We start from the raw sequence: 15286 nt of genomic DNA on the forward strand, positions 1-15286 counted from the left end.
GTCTTTGGAGTATGACATCAAAATTGGAACTTTAAATTTAGGAAATTTTCCACAATGAGAATGGGAGGGGGTGGAAATTTTCAGGCATAGTATTGTGCAAAAAGTTTTTAATTGCTGATAGACTTTACTAGTGTTGATTTTGTTCTGAAACAATGTTCTTACTTTCTCAGGTTAATCTAACAATGTGTTCTGATGCAGGTTATTGACTATTGTAGCTCATATTGGTGGTATAATATTTGGTAAAATAGTATATGGATTGTTGGAAAAATGGGTTCAGAAGGTCTTGCACTGTCAGCAGTAACAGTTCATGTGACAAGTTTTAAGAAGTTTCATGGAGTTGCCGAAAATCCGACAGAGACAATTGTGCGTAATCTGAAAGAATACATGGAGAAGAAGGGTTTACCAAAAGGGCTGGCGTTAGGGAGCTGCAATGTTCTTGAAACTACAGGACTTGGGGAAGTTGCTCCTCTTCATCAGAAGCTGCAATCACTACTAGAAAAAAGACATTTAACGACGAACAATTTCATCGTTAAAAACATTATTTTTCGTCGTTAAAACCATTAACGACGGTCGTTATGTTCGTTGTAACAGGTTCCGTCGTTATTGGCTTTAACGACGATGTTCGTCGTTAATAATTAACGTTCATTAACGACGAATTATGATTTCGTCGTTAAACATTAACGACGGATTACCGTTTCGTCGTTAACTTTTAACGACGAAATCATAGTTCGTCGTTAATTATTAACGACGAAGTTACAATTTCATCGTTAAAAGTTAACGACGAAACAATAATCCGTCGTTAATTGTTAACGACGAAACGATAATCTGTCGTTAATTGTTAACAACGAAACGGTAATCCTTCGTTAGATACTTATTCACAATGACCAATTAAGAAATAACGAGCAACAAATCCCTCGTAAAATGTCCTTTCTTAACGGTCAAAAAATTTAAAATTTTGGCAATAACGGCCAACTATTATGTGGATATTGCCATCATAATAATATTTTTTGAGCCCTTTGCAGCACCTACATTTTCCTTGTGAAACAATATAGATAACTATAAATCAATCATAAACAAATGATAATTTCATTACTCAAAAGATGTTTGACAATAGAATTTCAAGTTATGTGAAACCAAAAATTACAACCCCTCGTCTTTAAATTCTAAAAACTAAAAGATAAGTAATTCTTGTTCAATCTAAAAGAACAAAAACAAAATCTAACTAGTTGAAGTGTTCTCTTGCAGTGCCATCCCTTGAAAAGCGTTGTAGAAACACTACTTTAAATGCTTTAAGCTCATTAAGCTTATCAACGGTAGGTGCATTGGTAATCTGCAACAAATTCGAAACTTCATCAGTGATTTTCTACCTAACACCAATTGACCAAAGAACAGAAATCCAAAGAAACATATAGAATAAACAAGTTCAGTGCACAGCAACAAGAAGATAAGATTGACAACTCCAGAATTTTGCTGCAGCATAAGCTCATTCCACATAACACCTCTACTCTGGAAGCTCTAAATAAGGCAAACTGTCAAAATTATAATCTCCTAATTATGTTTCAAAAAATAAACTTAACAACTACACACGAAGTTTAACACAGATAAACAGATTATGTATTAAGCCTTTGTGAGTTTTAGATAATCAAGTTTTGTATATTTTCTGGTTACATATACTTAGACTCCTGTTTATACAACTTGCAGGCTGATATTGAGGAAGGTGATTCATTGTATCTGGATGCCAAGTCTTCAACTAAGCTTCTACAGGAGAAGCAAGAAAGATATATTTTATAATGTAATTACAGTCTGGGTAACAGGGAAATGTAAGCTTGCTTCATTGGCATATATCATATAGCATCAACAACCAGCATCACCTCTGTATCAAGAAGCAAAGGCCTATCTATAATCAATCTATAGACTATAATCATTAAGCCATAAATTAAAATAGGAGTTCACATAAAATTTTGTAGATGACATATGCAGGTGCAGACAAAAATAAATCAATGGTTGCCTCATATCATTGACTAGCACTACTAGTCTTCAGTCTAGCTGTGAAGGCCAAACCATATTCAACTATGACGCCAACAACTAGCTGATTGCTACGAGCATACTAAGCATCTTCTTTTGCTACTAGCAAAAAATCCATACACAATCACTCCATCAGGGTTTTCAGCAGCCAACAAGCCACATTTATTCATTATTAAATAGATTATATCTAAATGCAGTCAACACAATAATACTAACGAACCAGATTCATTTAGGACATTTGCAGTTAACAGTACTTGGTGATAGTAGTACTAGAATCAGTTACCCTGCACCAACAATATAAACAAAACTAAACTACATTGAAGGACTTACTGTGTTCCCTATAGGCAAAGAATTAGGAAATAAATACATTAAAATAGGCAACGAACTGAACCAACAATATGAAATAGTATTTAATTTCTATGACAATCCAGGCACATGCCCAACAATACTAGTAAAGCTATTCCTAGTATTGTAAAGGATATTATCTTTAAGGTAGCTTGTAGATGCACTGATGATCTTAGAGATAGACTTGTGTACTAGGAGTTGCTAGCTCCTTGTTGTCTGTTTGTGTTGCTGGAGTTGTAGTGGCTAGTGCTGTATCTGCTTCCCCTTGAGTTCTTTTCCTCTTGGGCCTTTGGTTATTAATACAATTATTAATTGCCAAAAAAAAAAAAATTTAAATTCAGAAATGGGAGAAACTGCAAAGATATTTTGCTTCTCCAAAATAATATAACAAGAACTTAATTGTCATCAATTTTTATTAGAGTGAGAAAGCTAACTTGGAATCGTATGTTTCGAGTTCCTCCAGAAAATATTTCTATCGTACTGCGAATCCTCCCTGCATTGTCTGTACCGATTGCTGAACAACTGTAAAGCTTCCAAGAATAAAAATTGAACCAAAAGAGACGATCAGAACTATTTATATAATTTTTTTCTACTGAGGTCTGAGACGAATTTTAAAAGCTCAAAGAGGATAGCATTAGGAAAAAAATTTACTAAGCTAATACCCAAGTGCATTTGTAATGTTGAACATCAGCCATACTTCTTAATACAATTGTTCACACATTGCCATACCAAAATTGACCTGGTCAACCCAGGACCGCGCCCAAGAACCAGATTACAAACCCCAACTACAAAAACAAGCAAGAACAACCATTGACTGAGTTAAGGTAGCAATGTGTCAAGCATACCAATAAACAACCAACCTATAAAATCCACCCCTACCATTATCTAAAACCAGTAGCAGAAGAGAGAAAAGCAAAACAGTCTGCCAACTTATTAAAAGCACAAAATAAAAAAAAAAGAATGTAACTGAACAGAATCACCCAACACTTACCAGCACATCAAAATTCTGTAATATAGATCTCCCACAAAAAAGCTTATGCTGCAGCACACATTAACCTTTGGCCTGCACCAAAGACAACGAGTCAACTTTATCCAGGACAATAACTCAACAGAATCTGCCTATTCCATCTCCAAATCATCCCAGCCAGAACCTGACCGTAGCAAGCACAACCAGCTGTGTCATTCTGTTCTTTTGTTATGGTAAATATTACAAGGCTCATTTTTGTTTCTTTGTGCATTCTGTTCTTTTGTTATGGTAAATATTACAAGGCTCATTTTAGCTCAAGCAAAGATTTTCCTCGTCTTCGTATTCATGTCAAATTATAACAGACAATCTGACACACAGGAAGTAGTGCTTCGTGGGACCAGCAGTCTTGGATAGCAGGCATTGCAATTGTTGCTCGAGATGATAAGGGAACTTGGCTACTGGGAGCACATCAGAAATTAATGACAAACACAGCTATGACAGCAGAAATATTTGCAATTCATTTGAGATTAATACTTGCTAAAGAGAAAAACTGGAACAATTTAATTCTTAGCTCGGACTCAAAAGAGAGTGTGGATTCGATCAACCAAGTAGCAACTCCAGAAATGGAAATGGCTAACATCATTCTTGACTGCAGGGAACTGAAGCAAAAATTATGCGAGATGCACCTTCAGTTCGAGGGTAGAAGATGGAACAAGCTAGCAGATGTTATGGCCAAGGCGGCTTGTCAGGAGATATCGGATTTCAATAATATTATGCAATATCAGCAGCCCTATCCCTCTTGTAAGGATTTGTATGAAGAAGAACTTCATGGTTGTATGGATTTCATAGATTCTATAACGTAATGTTTATTTTTTATTTTCGCAAGAGACAAACTCATGTAGTGACTGTTTTATGTTAATTTAATTCTGCCCCTATTTACCAAAAAAAAAGAAGTAGCAGTTTTGGATATCACTTGTTCAAAATGAATTTTCAGGAATCATCCTATTTTAATTATTAATTTCTCCTTTTTTCTGTTTTGTTAACTATTAAAGAAACACGTAATTCGGTTGACCAATAGTTTGTTCACTTTGAGCATGTTTACCTAGCCTTCTTGGCAGTAGAAGATAAAACATACAGAGTAAGTCAGGTCAATAATGAAAAAGGGAAGAAAGGGGATATCATTTATCGAAGAGTTAAGGTTTCCAACACAACTAAAGATAACACTTTATCAGTTAAGATTAAATTAAAGATAAGAATCATACATTTGAGAACAATAGAGTTTAAGGATATCTATATCAATCCACATAGTTTGAGTCTCACTGAATCCATCCACAAAATTTGTCTTGAACCTTTTATTATAAAATGGTCTCGTATTGACTCACTCAACATATATTTCAGGATTGAATAATCCTCTAAGTTCCCCTCAGACGACAGAACCCATTGTTGTGTCAACTCACCCAACATAATTGCAAAAACAGGATTACCTCTAGCCAACCCCAGAAGACAAAATTGGTATCTTATCTAATTGGGGTATTCTCTAAGCCTCCCTCAGATGATTGAACCAGCAACTTATCTCGAGAAACAATGCGAAGCAAATTAGATTAAATAAAAATGAAATAACGCAATTGAGAGATGAATAGTAGCAGGATTATACTATATTATCTTGATGTGTTTCTCTCAAAATATAGATATAAGAAAAAAGATTCTTACTATCTCCATAGAGCTTGACACACTATTGAGAACACAAAATATAAACCGGGGTAAGATCGAACTTATACTGCAGATTAAAACTTCAAAATTAAATCGATTAAGCCAAATACCGAACATCAAATAGGCTCTGGTCGAACATGAATATTACCTTGATAATTTTTGTTTTAATTTTACAATATGTTTAATTTTTTTTCTAAGTGTAAGATCAAAAGCAACAAAATTAACAACTAAATTGAGAGGAACCTACCTTCAAGCCTCCAAATTTATCTAAACCCAAACTCCCTCTGAAATTTATCAATTAGAAGTTGATCGATAAACAAAATAAAAATATATAGAGATTCAACCTATCCTAACCCATCAAAACTATCAATTTACAGTTATTTCATAAAAGAAAACCAAATTACAAACCACGGAATTTTCGATCTGAAACGAATAAGAGAGAGCATATAATTCATCAAACAACAGAAAATTAATCATAAAAAAAAAACTTACACGTTTAGAATAAGAGAGATCGGCATCCAAATAATGAACAAATTGGGGAAAAAAACACTCCAGCACCCAACTGCATCTTTGAAGAGATTGAGGGAGAGCTCAATTTGAGAATCGGGAAAACCTAGGCGAGTTCAATTAGAGGGTTATAAACTTTTAGGTTAGAGGCGCATTGCAGAAATTGGAAATAACGATGAACATTTTTTTTTTCTTTTTCATATTTTTCTTTTTGCTGATTAGTTGTAATTGTTTTGCGCGCTATTGCATTTAACGACAGAATTTTGATGTCATCAGTAATACATTGTCGTTAAATAGGCAATTTCTAGTAGTGAATCTGCCGTTAACGGGAATGATTCAGAATTGCCAAAATCTGGGACTGTTATTTGGGGTCAGTTGCTCAATACTTTCTTCTTCACAGTTTTTCGGATAACATTTGATGCAAAATAGTTAAATAGTTGTCTGGCATTCTCTATACTTTAAATTTCTGGCATTTGTTGCACCAAAAGATGAATCATTTGATGTTACTATAAGTTGTTGTTGATTCTATACCTACCGGGAGTTTGCCTGTGTGATAGGTGGAAATCATACTTTGAGTAATCTTTTACCCTTCACTTGCTGAATAAGTTTTATGGTACTTTCACTATGCCATATCGCATGCTTAGATAGTGATACCATTTCTCTTAGCCTTTCTGAGTTGCAGAAGTATTGACAGATGAGAAGTATTTGACAGATGAGAAGTATTTGACAGATGAAGAATATAGGTAGGTGACATTTTTATTGTCATATATCAGTATTGTTTTACTTATCTTTGGTTGCAGTCAACACTTAAATTAATATGGAAATAGATAGTCTCTCTCCCCGTCAGTTTTGCTCAGGTTTTCTTCTGGGAAATATGCTTTATGTGGAGAAAATGGCCTTGGGTGTTGGGCTTTACAATTATATATGTTCATTGCCTCGTAGTGTTCTGAAGGAGAAATTTTACCAAATTGTGTTTGTCATTGATCCTTAAATTTGGTTGGTGCGGGTATTTTTTTTCCCTGCTACAATATGGCTATTGGGTTTTATATCTTGTTGCGAGCTGTAGACCAGTTTGGTGCTAACTATAACAGTTTTGCTGGCCAGTTTGATGGGTAGCTCCTCATTCTCTTTGGAATATATTGCGATGTGGTTGTCATGGGACTGAATCTAAATGTTTAAACTTCATCTTGAGAGAGAGATAAATGAAGATATATCTCGACTAAATTAAAGACTAGTAGTTAGCTTACTAGCTGATCTTGGCTGCAATGGATCAATCTTGGATCTCATAAATGAAATCTCCCAATTTGGGGCTGCAGAGCTACATGCGGTCTCTTCCTTCGTAGGCGGGATTGCTTCACATGAAGTGATAAAGGTATGCTATATTTGTCTAGATTTTATTGTTTTATTCTGTTTTATTGTCAAGATCCATAGTGCCTAAGAGTTGGATTAACACTTACAAAATACTTAGTGTGGTAGCTAGTGATTAGTGGCTTCCTTGGACATGCAGCACTTTAGAGGTTAATTAATAGTACGCATTCCCTGTAAAGATCTCTGCAACTTAAGCTTACTTTTCTGAACCTGTTATGTACTAGACTTTTCACTTATGACTTCTGATGTCAAAGGAACAATCTTATTATGTAATGGTACTCTGGCCATCTTCATCTTTGTCACTTTTGTCTGAGTAAACAGAGTGGAAGGGCTTCGAGTCTAATTTGATGAACAAGACTTCTTTTGCCTTCACTTATTGGTAGACTAGGTTCCGTTACTTGGACTACTATTGTCTTGTGTAACCGGTTACTTTGTCCCACGTCTGACATCCCAGATGAACCTCTTGGTTTATGAGTCCGTTTTTTCAAGGCATTCAGCTTGGATCCATCTCTGTAGCTTCAATTTATAATATATCAGCAAGGAATTATCTGCAATTCTTTTCCAACAACATCATAATCTATTTCCTATAATGTGAAGTTCAGAAAAAATTTCTTCATGTATGGCATTTATTGTTTATGGTAATACTAATTCTTTCGGTTTTTCCCCTTCTATATATGTATGAATTCCTATACTCCATTGTTTCGCAATACTTTTCAGATTGTCAGTTTCCAAGTTATGACAAAGAGCAGATTGACGAAGTAAGAGCCGAATGGGTGCGACATGTTGTTCAACAATTGTATTATATCTAGGTTATGTTGAAGGAACCAACAAACATAAGACTGTATTAATTAATGTCTTTTACGTAGTTTATTGTTTAGATTTTTATTTTAGATCTATGTAATCGGTTTTATTAGGGTTACAATTGCAAAAATTCTTTTGATTGAGGTTTGGAAATTAATTTTCAAACCATTTACTATTCTTCAATAAATGGTGTTATTTTGTGGAAAAAAATGAGATACATTTCAGGTATATTATAAATATATATAAAAAAATAATAATAATTTTGATGGCGCTTCATATACATCCGCTATTAGAAAATAATTTAAAATTTAGCGGTAAATTTTTAATAGAGTTTCTTTAATAGCGCTTATAAAGTGCTATTAAAGAAACATTTGAATTATCCTAACATTACATATGACAGCGCTTTTGAAAAGTGCTATTAAAGGTACCTTTTACTTTTAATAGCGGAGCCATCAACAACGCTTCAAGAAACGCTGTTAAAAGCATTATTAAGCGCTATTAAAAGCATTTTCTGTCATAGTGTCAGCTACTTCATTCTTCATTCTTGGCCACCAATAGACCTTCTTCAGATCCTGTACAACTTGTCACCACCTGGGTGAACAGAATATGGCGTATTTTGACCTTCTCTTATAAGCTTTTCCTTCAGATCTTCACACTTTTGAGGCACACACCACCTTCCTTTGTACCTCAAACTTCCATCACCATGGATCTTAAAATCCGTTTCCTTTCTTGCAAAATATTTTCCTTGATTCGCTCCAACTTCATGTCTCCGGCTTGATTTTCCTTAATCTCATCAAATACCAATGGTTGAATAGTCAACGCATTCATAATTCCCTCCAGAAATTCAACACTCATGATCTCTAGATTCAAGCGTCACATATCTTTGCATAACTCGTTAGCAACTACTAAAGCATTCACACTATGGCTTAATTTCCTACTCAAGGCATTTGCAACTACATTAGCCTTTCCCTCGTGATACTGGATGTCTAGATCACAATCTTTAATCAATTCCAGCCATCTCCTTTGACGCATATGGAAATCCTTTTGTGTGAAAATGTACTTCAAACTCTTATGATATGTGAATATCTTACATTTCACACTATACAGGCAGTGTCTCCATATCTTCAATGCAAACACTATGGCCGCTAGCTCTAAGTCATGGGTAGTGTATTTAGCTTCATACGGTTTCAACTTCCTTGATTCATACACCATAACCTTTCCGTTCTACATCAATACACACCCTAAACCATTCTCCGACACATCACTATACACATCATAGGTATCACCTCAATCTGATAGAGTTAGCACTGGCGCAGTTATCATTCGCGTCTTCAGAGCTTGGAATTCTTCTTGACACTGCTCATTCCACCTGAAACCTAGCTTCCTTTTTCATCAAAGTAGTCTTTAGCTTGGCTATTCTAGAGAAATCTTTCACAAAGCGCCTATAATATCAAACTAAACCAAGAAAACTTCAAATATCGGTGATACTCTTAGGTGTAGGCCATTCACTAACAACTTTAATCTTTGAAGGGTCCACTATAACTCCTTCTTTAGATACAAAATGTTCTAAAAATGCAACCTTCTCTAACCAAAACTCACACTTTGATAATTTGGCATACTATTGGTTGTCTCTAAGTGTATTCAACATAGACCTTAAGTGTTCAACATGATCTTCTTCGTTCTGCGAATATACTAAGATGTAATCTATGAAAACCACTACAAACTTGTCAAAAAATGCAAGGAATACACGGTTCATCAAGTCAATAAATATCGCAAGTGCATTAGTCAACCCAAAAGGCATAATTGTGAACTTATAATGGCTGTATCTAGTCCTAAATGCAATATTTGGCATATCGTTATCCGCGATTCTCAATTGATGATAACCCGAATGTAGATCGATTTTCGAGAAGATTCCTGCTCCTTTCAACTGGTCAAACATGTCATATATCCTAGGAAAAGGATATTTGTTCTTGATAGTGCAGGAAATAATGCCTTTGGTCCAAGTATGCATTTAATGCTAAGTCTAATAAATGATGTTTAGTATTAATTAACAAGTTAATAATTCAGTGAGATCAAGTGAACTGAATGCCTAGCTAGAGCTCGCTTCAGTTCAAGTGGAATTAATAATATTAATCCACAACTTACTCTTGACTGAACCAGTAGGGTCACACAAAAAGTATGTGAACAGATCAAGTATTTAAGTAAATATATAATTCATTAAGTACTCCATTTATGAACATACAGAAACGACGGATCTCTGTTCCAGTGGGAGCTGAAATCGTCAAAAGGAAAAATAAAGAATACTCCGGAAATGATGATATTGCCGAAAACGGAAATATGGTTCATGAGGGAAATATAAATATTATCCAAGTCGTAGATGTTGTCGGAAACGGAAACATGGTTCGTATCGGAAAATATTGGTCGGAAATAGAAATATTGCAGGAATCGGAAATATTGCTGGAAACGAAAATATTACCGCAATCGGAAATATTGTCGGAAAAGGAAATTATTTTCGGAATCGGAAATATTAACGGAAACGTAAATCATTGTTCGAAACCGAAATGAATTCCGGAATCGGAAAACGAATTGGAAGATCGACGAGCAAAAAAACGGCAAGCGAGCCGACCCATCGCTCGACAAGCAAGGCAGCAGCCATGGGCCGCGCCCTGCGAGCAAGGCAGCAGCCATGGGCCGCGCCGAGCTACAAGCAAGGCAGCAGCCTCATGGGCCGCGCCAAGATGCAAGCAAGGCAGCAGCTCATGGGCCGCGCCAAGCCTGGGGCAAGGCAGCAACGCATGGGCTGCGCCCAGCATTCGAGCAGCGTGTGGAAGGCATGCCAAGGTGTGGGTCGTAGTGCACTGGGCCGAGGCAGCACGCACACCAGCGTGGCCCTTGTGGCTGCGTTGGGTTGTTTCGTCTTGGGCTCCAAGAAATATCCGATTGCTTAATTTCCAAGAAACCTTGGATTAAGTATTCCTAGTCTTACTAGAATTCAAATAATTAAGAGTTTAATTAATGTTACAATATTAATTGAAAGAGAATTTCAATCCTAGGAGGGTTGGTAATTCTATTCCTAGCAAGACTCAAATTCCTTATTTCCTACACTATAAATATGAGGCTAGGCCCTCATAATTAAAAACATCAATTGAATTAAAATCATATTCTTTATGCCCATTGTGTTCAAGGGAGAACATAATACAAGTCCACCCGAATACATAAAACCTTAAATAAAATCCTAGTTGGTTGAACCTACGGCGGATCCGAACATGCTGTGGACACTTTCTACGGAGGGGCAACGTTTGGGGCTCTAAAGAATTGCTCTTGTTCGGTTCGCGAGCAGCTAGGGAAGGCACGCATCATATTGTATGTCACCTAAATTATGCTAATTGACTATGTTACAATTCATTTGGTATGAATTATATTGTTGTATTATTCATACCTAACAGTGGTATCACGAACCTCTAATTAATAGCATAATTAATTATAGTTAACATTGATTAAATTTTATAAATTTGCAATGAATTAAAGGGGCGATTAATTTCGTGGATGTAATTAATTGCAAATTCGTGCGATTATTTGATTATATGTTCGCAGGACTTTTCGGCAGTTTTTTCAATAATGGTCGAAATCTTAAGTTTTTATAGTGAATTTCGCATGTAAACGACGTTTTAAAATTTTGACAAAATCTAATATTTGATGCTGAACCCAGAATTCCCAAATTCGAATCCTAACTATGACTTTTCGGAAGTTTTAGTTTTTTGAATGCAAAATTTGTAATTTTTATGATGTTAAATTAAATATTTGCGAATCTTGTATGTAAATCTTGAATCTATGATTGACCTACTGTATATGTTTTACAATTTTAAGGTCTAATTTTGTAATTATACAACCTAATTTGTAATTATAATTAATTCGTTGAATTTCAAATAATTTAGAATTTGTTTTGAATTTCATAATTAATTGAAAATTTAATTAGGATCCTATGATTAAAAACCACCATAAAATTTGTTAAAATTGAAAATTTTTAAAATTTTATGACCTAGATTTGAATCCCTAAGAATATATGTAATCAGAAATTAATTTGAATAATAAATTTTCGATTTTTCGCCTAAATGTAGTGAAATTAATATGGATTATTAATTTGTCGTTAAATTTAAATATAAAAGTTATTAATTTTTATAATTACGTCACAAATCCTGCACGCACGAAGAAATGGAAGCTAAGTGTTACCCTTAAGGGTTGTTTCATAGTGCGGGCATGCGACGACGAGCAAGGGAGCTCGTCGCCCATGCGGTACCAGGCAGCGAGCGCACGAGCATGCGCGCGCGGGCACGGGCCTGGGCGGTGTATGCTGTGCGGGTGATTGAGCAAGGCGACGATGCGTCAAGTGCAAGGCAAGAGGCAAGCCAACATCACAACGAGCAAGGGAGCTCGCGTGCCGCCGAGCCAAGCCCCCTGCCCAGCGCACAGCAGCAAGCACAGCGTGGGCTGTTGCGTTGCTTGCTGTGATGCATCACTTGGCCAGCAACAAAGCAGGCCATGGGCACTGCACTTGTGCAAGCGGCCCATGGGCGCTGCGGTGTGGTTTGCTTGAGCGAGGCGTGGGCTTCGGCCTACGGCCTTGTCTTGGCACGTTGGGTCGTTCGTTTAATTTTTGGTTGAAAACGATTTTGATTAAATTTAATTTTTTCTCGGAATTTAATTATTATAAATTATTTTATACTAATTATTTTAATAAAATTAAAACCTTGATAAAATTATAATTAATTAATTTTAATCAATTGAAAATGATATAAGGGATTTAAAAAGTATTTTATATAAGCTTTAAATTTTAATTAAATTTGTAAGTTTCAAGTTGGACTAGGAAATACAATTTTATGTTTAAAATTTGTAAAGCATGTAAATTCTTGGTCTTAGTGGGAGATTTTAGTCATTAAACTCTTGATTAGGTCTACATTCCTTTACGGTTAAAACAACTCGATTAGAACTAATAAGGTTGAATAATTTGTAGATTGTTGGAACCTTTGATTAGTTGCTGCAAATGTTTATGTGATGCATGATTTTTCTACTAACTTGCGATGTGGGCCATTCATTGATAAATGAATGGATGATTGGTATATTGTAAATATATTGTTTTGCAGGTTATGGAAAGTGACTAGTATGGCCCAAATAGGATAGTAAATATGGTCTGCGTACCATTAATTTGAATGTAAAATTGGTCTAATGCACCAAAGTTTTTATTTAAATATGGTATGCGTACCATCAAATAGTTGTAATTAGTTTGAATTATAGCATATCCTATTTGACGAAAATGACTCCTCCCACGGTGAAATTCAAGACGGAGTTTCCAATCCATTTTCAAGATGGAGTTTGAAGTTGAAGCTTCAAGATGAGGTCGGGCCATACTAGATCACATTTAAATCTTATGCATGCTTTAAGTTATTTATTGCTTTATATATGTCTTAATAATGCATAAGATTATGGCTTGATTATGTTGCATGATTAAGGATTTTAGTTCACTTAAAATCTAACCAACATAGTAAGAGCCTGAAGTTCCAAACTTTAAAATTGAGTTAAAAGGTGCAAAACCAAAATAACGCTTACTTAGATAACCTTTAAATCAATCTAAGTAATAGTTTTCCGCCATACCGAGGTGTTACTTGTTGATTCTAAAGGGGTCAGGTACACAAATAATTGTGAGTACATTTTAGTTTTGGTAAAACTCAACCATATAAGTAAGGAGTCCTTTTATGTCGTGGCGAATGGGATAGGTTTACCTAATAAGTTCTTAGACATACCTATCAATGAAGAGTAGTTTCTAGACTATTAGCAAAGGATTTGCTTACCTAAAATATTTTAGAATTGAGTCTAAATACATAATGTTCTTAATTATTCAATGATTTAAGTTATTCACACCTGTCGGAACACAAAAACTCGAATAAAATGCTTAATAAATATTGAATTATGCATGTATGCTAGAATTTAAGTTTATTAAGAGAAAATATGAATGGTTATTTATTTGTTTATTCTTTTCAATTGTAGTTTTAATTATGGCAAATAACAATTCATTCAACATTCGATCAATTCTCGAAAAGGAGAAGTTAAGCGGGAAAAACTTCCTTGACTGGCAAAGGAACTTGCAAATAGTTCTTATGCAGGAAGAAATTGAGTATGTCCTGGAAGAGGCGATGCCCGAAGCCGCGGGTGAAGGGGTCCCTCAGGCATCCCTCAATCGTTGGATTAATGCCAACAAGGATATAAAATGTCTAATGCTTGCAACCATGAGTGCAAATTTACAGAAAAATGTTCATCAACTCAGATACTTTCACAATCATAAGTGAGTTAAAGAACATGTTCCAACATTTGGGTCGAGTCGAAAGATTCGAGACTCATTGGCAAATTCTTGCCACCAAGCTCAAGAAGGGTGAGCCCGTAAGTCCACATGTTCTCAAGATGATTGGATTAATTGAAAATATGAGTCAGCTGGATCAGCAGTTCTCTCAAGAAACGGTTGTAGACACCATCCTCCATTCTCTTCATAGCGGGTATGATCAGTTCAAGCTAAACTACAGCATGAATAGTCTGGACAAAGTGCTCACTGAGCTTCACGGTATGCTGAAGACCGCTGAAAAGACGCTCAAAAGTAATAAGCAAGATGTGCTTATGGTGCGTGGGGGCAAGTTCAAGAAATCTGGCAAAAAGAGGAATGCTAAGAAAGGTGGCAAGAAAGCCAGTTCAACTAAGCAAACTGGCGGCACCAAGTCTGAAAAGAAGAAGGTGAGCCAACCCACTTCTGAGCCAGAATGCTTCTACTGTAAGAAGAAGGGGCATTGGAAGAGAGATTGCTTGAAGCTTAAGGAAGATCAGAAGAACGGAACCGTCGTTTCATCTTCAAGTATTTTCGTTATAGACTGTATACTTGCAAATTCAACTTCTTGGGTATTAGATACAGTTTGTGGCTCACACTTATGTTCCGATTCACAGGGACTAAGAAGAAGTAGAAGGTTAAGAAAGGGTGAAGTCGACCTACGAGTGGGAAATGGAGCAAGAATTGCTGCATTAGCTGTAGGAACTTATTATTTGTCGTTGCCCTCTGAGCTAGTTCTGGAACTGGAAGAGTGTTTCCATGTTCCAAGTCTTACTAAAAACATCATTTCTGTTTCTTGCTTAGATGCTACGGGATTTAGCTTTTTAATAAAAGACAATAGTTGCTCGTTTTATTTTGAAGAGATGTTTTATGGATCTGCTAAATTATTCAATGGACTTTATGTGCTAGATCACGACAAACAAGTTTATAACATAAATACCAAAAAGTCCAATAAGAATGATTCATATCTCACCTATCTGTGGCATTGTCGATTAGGCCATATTAACATGAAGCGCATAGAAAAACTTCAAAAGGAAGGAATTCTAGAACCATTTGACTTAATGGATTATGGTAAATGCGAATCATGCTTACTTGGAAAAATGACAAAGCAACCTTTCTCTAAAGTTGGAGAAAGAGCAACTGATCTATTGGGTTTAATCCATACAAATGTATGTGGACCAATGAGTTCAAATGCT

General features: G+C 35.6%; 1 protein-coding gene across 1 annotated transcript; it reads left to right on the plus strand.

The window, feature by feature from the left end:
• The first annotated feature begins 267 nt into the window (after positions 1 to 267).
• Positions 268 to 1791, plus strand: LOC110780487 (uncharacterized). The gene is made up of 2 exons (XM_021984868.1): positions 268 to 528; positions 1702 to 1791. The coding sequence occupies exons 1-2, from the start codon at positions 268 to 270 to the stop codon at positions 1789 to 1791; spliced, it is 351 nt and encodes a 116-aa protein (XP_021840560.1).
• Positions 1792 to 15286: the final 13495 nt, after the last annotated feature.

Source organism: Spinacia oleracea, chromosome 3 (assembly GCF_020520425.1).
Source record: "Spinacia oleracea cultivar Varoflay chromosome 3, BTI_SOV_V1, whole genome shotgun sequence".
Taxonomy (NCBI): Eukaryota; Viridiplantae; Streptophyta; class Magnoliopsida; order Caryophyllales; family Amaranthaceae; genus Spinacia; species Spinacia oleracea.

Excerpts from the sequence above, each read along its gene's own strand:
- LOC110780487 (XM_021984868.1), top strand. The coding sequence starts at position 268 with ATGGGTTCAGAAGGTCTTGCACTGTCAGCAGTAACAGTTCATGTGACA. Across the intron at positions 529-1,701 it reads TAACGACGAACAATTTCATC|GCTGATATTGAGGAAGGTGA; the intron begins GTTAAAAACATT and ends TACAACTTGCAG.